This window comes from Propithecus coquereli, unplaced genomic scaffold, assembly GCF_000956105.1.
Source record: "Propithecus coquereli isolate 6110/MARCELLA unplaced genomic scaffold, Pcoq_1.0 Scaffold388, whole genome shotgun sequence".
Classification (NCBI taxonomy): domain Eukaryota; kingdom Metazoa; phylum Chordata; class Mammalia; order Primates; family Indriidae; genus Propithecus; species Propithecus coquereli.
Window position 1 is genome coordinate 2,004,137 of NW_012149596.1, and position 11,021 is coordinate 2,015,157.

The 11,021-nt window shown below is 42.6% G+C and overlaps 1 protein-coding gene across 1 annotated transcript in view; it reads left to right on the forward strand.

Moving 5' to 3' along the window:
• Window positions 1–3,315, forward strand: part of GLOD5 (glyoxalase domain containing 5) — an 8,671-nt gene extending 5,356 nt beyond the window's left edge. Inside the window, exons 3-4 of the mRNA XM_012652298.1 lie at window positions 1,884–2,039; window positions 2,978–3,315. Of these exons, the coding sequence (XP_012507752.1) occupies window positions 1,884–2,039; window positions 2,978–3,103 (282 nt within the window). The 3' untranslated portion in view covers window positions 3,104–3,315. The remainder of the gene's footprint in view (window positions 1–1,883; window positions 2,040–2,977) is intronic.
• The last annotated feature ends 7,706 nt before the right edge of the window (window positions 3,316–11,021 follow it).

Consider the following 11,021-nt stretch of genomic DNA (forward strand, 5'->3'; position numbering starts at 1 on the left):
GAGCCCAGGAGTTTGAGGTTGCTGTGAGCTAGGATGACGCCACGGCACTCTAGCCCGGGCAACACAGTGAGACTCTGTCTCAAAAAAAAAAAAATCATGCTGAGTGAAAAATGAAGAAACAGAGATCAGGTCTACAGCATGGTACCATTTATAATACACTCACATAAAACAGTAACACACTTTTTACAATAATTTATGAAATCCAAAAGATGCACATCAAACACATTGTGATTAGGAAATCATTGAGTCCTTACAGAGGTAAAATAAAAAAATAAAAAAATAAACCACATTGTAATTGTTGCCTAAGGTGGAGATGAGAATGGAGAGGAAAAGAACAGACGCATAAAAAAGACAATGACGGGCCTTGCATGGGCCAGTGACGATAATGAGGCATGTAATGCCTCAACTCCCCACACCTAGACACATTGGAGTGAAATTTCAGAACATGTATGGTCAAGAACAATCCTTAAAGCTGCAGGAGTGGAAGGTGGCTGCATCACTGACAAAAGAATGAAGAGCAGATTAACATCAGACTTTTTATCAGCAATATCCAATTCAGGGAAGACAATGAAGCTATGGGAGGATAACCAGCAACCTAGAATAGTATGCTAAGCCATACTATCATTCAAGAGTAAAAATGAAATAAAGTCATTTTTCTGATTGAATGGATGTGGTATCAACCACGGCAATATAAAAGAAAGAGATAGAACAAGTATTAAAGAAATGACAAACATTGAGAGGTCCAGGAGAGGGAGGCTCCATGAAGAGGATGGCAGGGCCATGAGATACGATTTGTGGTTGATCTATCAAAAAGCAAACAAGCAAGTGGGTTATTTAAAAATTGTACAAGGGCCGGGCATGGTGGCTGACACCTGTAATCCTAGCACTCAGGGGGCCGAGGTGGGAGGATCACCTGAAGTCAGGAGTTTGAGACCAGCCTGAGTAAGAGGGAGACCCCGTCTCAACTAAAAATAGAAAAATAAGTTGGGTGTGGTGGCATGTGCCTGTAGTCCCAGCTACTCGGGAGGCTGAGACAGGAGGATCACTCGAGCCCAGGAATTTGAGATGCTGTGAGCTATGATGATGCCACTGCACTCTACTCAGGGTGACAGAGAGAAAATCTGTCTCAAAAAAAAAAATTGTACAGGAGCCCAAAGAAGAACTAAAAATGATAATAGAATTCTATTGGAAGAGGTAGTAATATAGATGAGCTAAATTCTCATTTATCATAGCAGGGAGATGATAGAAAATATCTAAAGTTGTTAAATCAAGAAATAGTGGTGCATTAGTTAGGGGTTGTGTTTGGAGGCACATAGGAGAAAACTCAACGCCCGGTGGGTTAAATAAGACAGTTGTCTTTCTCTTTCATTGAACAACCAGTCCAGAAGTAGGCGGTCAGGGTATGGGCATGGCTGGGAAGAAGCAGGAAGTGAATGGGCAAAAAGTGCCTGCTCAGTGGGGCAGGGAGAGTCCCCAAAGCCCCACTCACACCTCTGCCTGCATCTCATTGTCAAGTCCAACTAACTCAGACTCCCTTACACGGCCACCTAACAAGGAATGCTGGGAAATGTAGGTTTTTAAAGCTGGGCACACAGTTGACCCCACTGAAATTTGGGTTGTGTTTATAAGAAAAAGGGGAGAAATGTATATTTGGTGGGTAAATTGCTTCCTCTGCCATGGGTGGTATAAACATATTATTTGGAGAAACGAAAATAATTTTGAGGAGAAAGATACACACGTATGTTAAAAGCAGTTGCCTTCACAGAATGAGACTTAGGTGGGGTAAGGGGCTGTTGTTTAGTAGCCCTGTTCTTTTTCTAAAACCGTGTTACAATAGGTAGGGGGGCTTTTAGCTCACATTCATTTTGGAGGTTTATTTCTAGGAAGACCGAAAAGCACTGTGTTTTGGAGACCAGAAATTTAACCTCCATGAGGTGGGAAAGGAATTTGAACCCAAAGCCGCTCATGCAGTTCCTGGCTCCCTGGACATATGTCTGATCACAGAGGTGCCTTTGGAGCAAATGATCCAGCACCTCAAGGTGAGTGGGACTTCTGTTCTTTTTGAGAAAGCTGCTGCAGATGCAGTGAAAGCAGAAGCACTATCTAGGGAGGTCTTCCTCAAACTTCAGACGTCACAGGTTTCATCACATCCAGATAATGCCTACACACGATTATTTACTCATTATTTTGATTAGTATCATTTTTTTCACGTAAACAAATGTATTTAAACTATAAAAACCAGCCGGGCACAGTGGCTGACACCTGTAATCCTAGCAATCTGGGAGGCTGAGGTGGGAGGATCACTTGAGCTCAGGAGTTTGAGACCAGCCTGAGCAAGAGGGAGACCCTGTCTCTACTAAAAACAGAAAAATAGCCGGGCATGGTGGCACGTGCCTGTAGTCCCAGCTACTCGGGAGGCTGAGGCAGGAGGATCACTTGAGCCCAGGAGTTTGAGACCAGCCTGAGCAAGAGGGAGACCCTGTCTCTACTAAAAATAGAAAAATAGCCGGGCATGGTGGCACGTGCCTGTAGTCCCAGCTACTCGGGAGGCTGAGGCAGGAGGATCACTTGAGCCCAGGAGTTTGAGGTTGCTGTGAGCTAGGCTGACACCAATGCACTCTAGCCCAGGTGACAGAGTAAGACTCTGTCTCAAAAAAAAAAGAGTATGGACTTTGGCCCAGACTGCCTGGGTTTGAATTCTGGCTCTGCCACTAACTATTTAATAGATAATACTAGGTATTATTATCCTCCCCATTTTACAGATGAGGAAACTGAGGTATGGGGCAGTTAGGCACTCTGCCCAAGGCCACACAGCTGGTAAGTGGCTGGAACAGAGTGAAAGAGGTGAGGCTGGTAGAAGATGAGGTCAGAAAGATACAGGAGTGCTCTAAGGTCTTCTAGGCCACTATAAGGAATTAAATTTCGGTGTCATGCATGAACTATGACAAATGACTTTTGTCTTTTCCTCCCACTTCAGGCTTGTGATGTCCCCATTGAGGAGGGTCCAGTCCCCAGAACGGGGGCAAAAGGGCCTATTATGTCCATCTACTTCCGGGACCCTGACAGAAATCTGATTGAGGTATCCAACTACATGTCATCATGATCGAGGCTGGCCCTCCTCTGTTCTGTTCCCCAAGATGTTTCCCTCTCCCTTCCTTCCTGCAAACCCTTGCCCACGCCCAGAGACCTCTGAACACTAATGGTTTAGGCACTTCACACATCCTACTGAGGGGACCCAAGACAGGTTTGAGACCACAGCTATATGTCTGCATGCCCTCTATCCCAGCTGCCCCAATAAATGAATAGCCCCTCGATTAATGTGAGCGCTTCATTATTATTGTCTCAGTGCTATGTATGGGTGTGTGTTTAGGGTGTGAGTTCTCTGAGCTGTTTGGAGGTCCACGGCCAGGGTATGACATCTCCGAGGACCAAATCCAGTGTTGTCCCCTTGGGATTCAAGGTCCTCCTTGCCGGTGAACTCAATCCTTCTTCATCCTTTTCTAACCTGCCTCTCTCCTCCAGCTGCTGCCTACTGTTTCCTCCACCCCTGGGCCTCACTGAACCCCAGTATCTCTATGACTCCCACTGTAATTTCCAGGACCAGCCCCAGATGATACTACCTCCTCCTGGAGAGCCTTCTCTGGTCTCACTTCCAGGGTATTCAGCACTTTTTCCCTTTGGATCTGGTAGGTCCAGACTCATCCCAAGTGAGGCTCAGCTCCTGACAGAGTAGGTGAAACAAGGTCAAGTTTCCTCTGTTTCTGTCCCCTTCCACCACCACCACACCATTCACTCATTCAATCAACTAAAAAACATATGTGGAGCACCTATTATGAGCTAGGCCCCTGTTCCTGGCACTGGAGAGACAGCATTGAACAACAGAGATAAGCACATCTCTATTTGTGGAGCTGCCATTCTAGTGGAAAACAGAAAATCAATAAAATTAAGTAAGTAAAATATTAACTATGTTAGAGGCTGATAAGTGCTTTGGAGAAAAAGAAAGCATGGAAAAGAGGGAATGCAGATAAAAATTGCTGGGGCAGTTTCTGATGCCTAATGAGATGGTCCAAGAAAGTGCCCAGACCTGAAGAGGTGAGGGAGTGAGCCACAGAGCTAGCTGGGGGAAGAGCACACCAGGCAGAGATCAGCAGGTACAAAGGCCCTGAGGCATAAACGTGCCTGTTGTGTGTGAGGAACAGTGAGGAGGCCAGTGGGGAAGTGAAGGGTGCAGATTGGGTGGGGGCCAGACTGAGGGCTTTGGCTTTTACTCCGAGTAAGGGGGAGCCACAGGAGGGTGCGAGCAGAGGGACATGATCTGACTCAGGATTTAACAGGCTCCCTCTGGCAGAAGCAGGCGACATGTGAGGAGGAGGCCACTGCAGTCAGTGGTCCAGGCACCATGACTGTGGGGGCAGGGGAGGTGATTTTAAAAAGTGGTTAGATTCTGGAGATGTTTTGAAGATAGAGACTGGATGAATTCACCAAGAGAGAAAATGTCAGCTAGAGAAGACGCCCGAGGACATTTAGAGTTCTGAAACAAGAGGAGGCACAGGCAAATGAGTCAGGCAAGAAAGAAAGGGAAGTGAAGGAATTCCTGAGTGAATGAGTGACGGACGAAGGAGCATGTATGAGAGTCTCTTGAAGTAAAGGAGCCCCTAGTCTTGTGGACTCTGGTCTCTGAAGAGCCAGTCAGACCCTGTGAGCAAAGCCCCAAAAAATGCTAGGAAGAGAGGAAGTGTGAGGATGTGGGTTTCAGCACATAAAAGGCTTTGCCAAAAGCTGTATCAGGTTTTCTGCCTAATTTTAAAAGACAGCTTGCCATGGACCCTAGGCATAACTCTAGACATTATATGCATAGAGATAGATGATTTATGGATGGAAAGAAAGGAGGGAGGGAGGGAGGAAGGATGGGAGGGAAGGCCAGAGGGAGAGAGGGAGGACTAGCAGATGGGTGAATGAATGAATGGGTGGGTGGAGGGTAGATAGATAGGTGGATGGATGGATGAATGGGTAGATGGACTAATATCTCCTGCCCTCTGAAGAAATTCCTTCACATGTGTGTGTACAGAGAGAGGAATATGAGTTTGTAAATTGCAGATTTGCTATAATATGGAAAAAAACTAGAAACGACCAAAATGTCCATCACCAGATGAATGGTTAACTAAATGTGGTATATCGATTCCATGGGATATTACTTAGCAATAAAAGGGAATGAACTTATGAAGCTATCATTATTCTGATCACAAAACTAGACAAAGACATAAAAGAAGACTATAGACCAACATCTCTTATAAATATAGTTGCAAAAATGCTCAACAAAATACAAGTAAATAATATCCAGCAACATATGAAAAGGGTTCTACACCATGACCAAGTGGGATTTATCCTGGAAATGTAAGGTTTGTTCAACACACAAAAATCAATTGATGTGATATGTCATATTAATAGAATAAAGGACAAACACTACATGATCTTCTCAGTAGATGCAGAAATAGCATTTGACAAAACTCAACACTCCTTCATGACAAAAACACTCAACAAACTAGGAATAGAAGAGAACTTCCTCAGCCTGATAAAGGGCATCTATGAAAAACCCACAGCTAACATCATACTTAATGGTGAAAGTCTGAAAGGAACAACACAAAGATGTCCCCTCTCACCAATTCTAGTCAACATTGTACTGGAGGTTCCAGCCAGGACAATTAGGCAAGAAAAAGAAATAAAAGGTATCTGTATTGGAAAGGAAGAAGTAAAACTATCTCTGTTTACAGATGACATGATCTTGCACATAGAAAATCTTAAAGAATCCACAGAAAAACCATTACAGCACCATAATATATATGCTCATATATTTAGTCTCAACAACGTTGCAGGATACAAGATTTTGTATGATACAAGACATACAAAACTTAATCATATACACTAGCAATTAACAATCCAAAAATGAAATTCAGAAAACTATTCCATTTACTACAGCATCAAAATGAATAAAATACATAGCCATAAAATGAACAAAAGAAGGGTAAGAATTATACACTGAAAACTATAAAATGTCACTGAAAGAATTTAAAGAGGACCTAAATAAATGTAAATACATCTTATGTTCATAGATTGGAAGACTTTATCGTGGTTTTTTTTGTTTTTGTTTTTGTTTTTGTTTTGAGACAGATTCTCACTCTGTCACCCCGGCTAGAGTGCAGTGATATCATCATAGCTCACTGTAACCTAAAACTCCTGGGCTCAAGCAATCCTCCCACCTTGGCCTCCCAGGGTGCTAGGATTACAGGTGAGCCACTGCGCCCCGATCTAACATTATAGTGTTAAGATGATAATATTCCCCAAATTGATCTACAGATTTAATGCAGTCCCTATCAGAATCGCAGCTTGTCTCTTTAAAGAAATTAACAAGCTGATCCTAAAATTCACATGGAAGTGCTGGGACCCCAAACAGCTACAAAAATCTTAGAAAAGAAAAACAGAGTTGGAGGACTCACACCTCACAATTTAAAAACTTACTACATAGCTACAGTAATCAAGACTGTGTGGTACTGGCATAAAAATAGACATATGGATCAATGAAATAGAATTGAGAGTCCAGAAATAAACTCATACGTTATAGACAATTGATTTTCAACAAGTATGCCAAGACCATTCAATAGGGAAAGAATAGTCTTTTCAACAAATGGTGCTTGGACAACTGGATATCCACATGCAAAAGAATGAAGGCAAACCCCTACCTCACACTATATACAAGAATTAACTCAAAATGAATCAAAGACCTAAATGTAAGAGCTAAAACTTTAAAAATTTTAGGAGAAAACACAGGTATAAGTCTTCATGACCTTGGATTAGGCAACAGTTTCTTGGATAAATGACATCTAAAGCATACGCAGCTAAAGAAAACTAGATAAATTGGACTTCATCAAAACTAAGAGCTTTTGTGCTTCAAAGGACACTCTTAAGAAACTGAAAAGATAACCTACAGAATAGAATAAAATATTTCAAATCACATATCTATAAAAAGCCTAGGATTTGGAATATATAAAGAACTCTTACTACTCAACAACAACAAGACAAATAACCCAATTCAAAATAAGCGGATTTGAATAGACATTTCTCCAAAGAAGATAAATGGTCAAAAAGCATATGAAAAGATGCCCAACATCAGTGGTAGTCATAGGGAAATGCAAATCAAAACCACAATGAAATACCACTTCATACCCACTAGGATGGCTATAATCAAGAAGAGGGACAGTAACAAGTGTTGGAGAGAATGTGGCTAAATTGGACCCCTCATACAGCTACTGTGGAGAACACTTTTACAGTCCTCAAAAAGTTAAACTTGGAATTATCATATGACACCACAATTCCCTTTCTAGTTATATCTCCAAGAGAACTGAAAACATATGTTCACATAAAAACTTTTACATGAACATTCATAGCAGCATTATTCATAATAGCTAAAAATGCCTGTCAATGGATGGATAGTATAATATGGTATTTTCATACAGTGGAATATTATTCAGCCATGAAAATGAATGAAGTACTGATACATGCTACAGCATCAATGAACCTTAAAAACTTTTTATTAAGTGAAAAGAAGGCAGTTCCAAAATACCACATATTGTATGACTGCATTTATAGGAAATGCTCAGAACAGGCAAATCCATAGAAACAAAGAGTAGATTAGTGGTTGCCAGAGCCTGGAGGGGAGGAGGATATGGAATAGGGAGTGAATGTTAATGGGTTTAGGCTTTCTTCTGCGGGGGTGGTGATGAAAATATTCTGGAAGTAGAGAGTGGATAGTTGCACAACCTTGTTAATATAGTAACCAGTGAATAGTACATTTTAAAAGAGTAAATTTTATGATATGTGAATCACATCTCAATAAAAAGAAAAAAAAGAACGAACAATTGATACACAGAACAACCTGGAAGAATGTTACAGACGTTATGCTGAGCAAAAGCAGCACATACTGTGTGATGCCACTGACAAGAAGTGCAAAAACAGGCCAAAAAACCCCAGTAACATATGGTGTTTATGGGTACCTACATATGGAGTGATGGAGTGAAATTACTCATGAGGAAGATAAACAGCAAGCTCAAGGCAGTAGATGAGGGAAGGGAAATGGAATCAGCACAGGACTTCAGCTGCATCTGCAATAGCATATTTCTTTTAAAAAACTATCTAAAGTAAATAAGGCAAAATATTAATATTTGACAAATGCAGATGCTTGTTATAGCATCCTTTATACTTTCTGTTAAAAAAAAAAAAAACAGCTGAGCACAGTGTCTCAGAGGTGGGAAGATCACCTGACTCCAGCCCAGGCAACAAAGTGAAGCCCTGTCTCTACAAAAATATTTTTTTTTAAATTAGCTGGGCATAGTGGCATGTGCCTGTAGTCCTAGCTATTCCTCAGGAGGCTGAGGCAAGAGGATCACTTGAGCCAGGAGTTTGAGGCTGCAGTGAGCTATGATGATGCCACTGCACCCTAGGCTGGGCAGCAGAGACCTTGTTTCTAAACAAAACAAAACAACAAACAAACAAAAAAACAACCAACAGTTTGGTTCTGAGGGCAAACATTTGACTCCCTAGCCAGGCTTTGGTTGATGTTTTGGTGCTATCGACACTGAGGTGAGTCGGGCTCCATCCCCACCTTGGTGGACTCCATAGTCCAAAAGAGGCACAAACAATCCAAATGTCATGGGGTTGGAACAAGCAGGGACCCTAGTATCCCAGAGATGCCAGGAGGCAGTAAGCCAGTCAGGGAAGGCTTCCAGGAAGAGAGAACATTGAAACTGAGTCTCAAATAGAGGCCTAACAGAGAGGACACGGCAGCCTGGACACCCCACCCCCACCTCCACCCCCAGCCTCATCTCCCCCAAAGCCTGGCCTGGCCCCCAGTGATTCCCTTATCTGCCCACTCCCAGCTGCCTCCCTGCTCGCTGAACTGTCACCGCAAACTTCTGGGCCTGTGTCCCCTCCACAGGGATGGGGGAGGGAATGGGGTGAGGCCTAGCCTCAGAGCCTCAGGGTTTCTAGCTCTTGGAGGCAGGCCTTTGAGGCACCCCACTCCCCACCCTTGACTTCCCTTCCTGAGCCCTTTGTCCCCTCAAGAATGAAGAAATGAGGTGTGAGTCCAGCAGCCAAACCCTTGTCTTAGATATGCATTCAGCCTGCCCTTCCCTACCTTGCCCACAACATTGCAACTGCTGTTTCTAATAATAATAATGATGAGAGTTACCAATTGTAGAGCACGCCATTTATGGTGTGTTGGGCAGGCCACGTGCTGAGTGGTTACATTTTGATATAGGGAGGGGTCTATGATTACACCTCTTTTCAGGTGAAGAAACTGAGGCTCAGAGGGTGGCTTGCCCAGGAATCATGTAGCAAATCAGTGCCCGAGTTGAGTCAAGAACCCGGGGCCTTGGACGAACATCTTCATTTCTCTGCACCTACTCCCAGTCTGGAAGATGGGGGTGATTATACACAAGTATGCCACAAGGACCTCGTGAGAATGGGATAAAATGATGCATGGAGAGCACTTAGCACAGCCCCTGGCGTCACTTGACAAATAATGCTGCTGCTGTTGTTATTATTAGTATATTAATGCTAGTAAAAGTATTAGTATCAGAATTAGTGTTATTGTCTTTATGTAGTTGTTAGAATTAGAATAAATAGTTTTAGAATTAGTATTAGTGACAATAGTGTTAATGTTAGATTAGAATTAGCATTAGCATTACATTAGTATTACTATTACTATTCAAATGAGTATGTTCTCATGGCAGCAGAGAGTGGAAGAGTGGTCACCAGAGAATGGGGAGCATGGGGAGAGGCTAGTCAATGGGTACAAAGCTACAGCTAAAGAGAAGGAATAAGTTCTGGTGTTCTCTTGCATAGTAGGAGAACTAGAGTTAACAAAAATATACTGTGTGTTTCAAAATAGTTAGAAGAGGGTTTTTTTTTTTTTCAAAGAAAGGGTTTTGAATGTTCTCACAAAGAAATGATAAATGTTTAAGGTGATGGATATGTTAATTACCCTGACTTGATCATTACACAATGTACACATATAACAAAATATCATGTTGTACCCCATAAATATGTACCATTAGTATGTTATCATAAATTTAAAGAAATACAATAAATTAGTATTAGTGCTAGTATCAATATTAGAATTAATATTGGTATTACTCTTGGCCTCAGCATATTATTAGCATTAACACTAGAAGTAGTAGTAGGGTTAGCTAGAAAGGGCTGAGTACTATCCCTTGTATACAGCAGGTACTCAATAAATAAATAAGAATACTGAACATTTGTTGAGATTTCAGATTCAAGTGAGTTAAAAATCACTTAACATGGGTTAAAATTCTTTAGTGTCCCCAGTCACCCTAAGGAGTACTTACTATTATTAACCCATTTTTACAGAGGAGGAGCTGAGGTCCAGAGAGGAGAGTAATTCGCTCGAGGTCCCCCAACCTGACTGGCTAGTGGTTAGGGCAGCCCGTGAATGAGGGTAGGCTGGCTCCAGGGTCCATGTCCTGAAACTACTGCCACTTAAGTCAGAGGTGTCTGTGTAGTTGTTCTTCTCATTGTTGAGGGCTCAGCACGGGTGTGGCACACAACAGGAGCTCAATAAATGGAAAGTCGTGGGCTTGCTCTCTTTCCTCCCCAAACCTCCCATTTTGCATATGAGGACACCGAGGCTCAGAGAGGTAAGAAAAGAATGGTTGGCCGGGCGCGGTGGCTCACGCCTGTAATCCTAGCACTCTGGGAGGCCGAGGTGGGTGGATCGCTCAAGGTGAGTTCAAGACCAGCCTGAGCAAAAGCGAGACCCTGTCTCTACTAAAAAATAGAAAGAAATGATCTGGACAACTAAAAATATATAGAGAGAGAAAAAATGAGCCGGGCATGGTGGCGCATGACTGTAGTCCCAGCTACTCGGGAGACTGAGGCAGAAGGATTGCTTGAGCCCAGGAGTTTGAGGTTGCTGTGAGCTAGGCTGACGCCATGGCACTCACTCT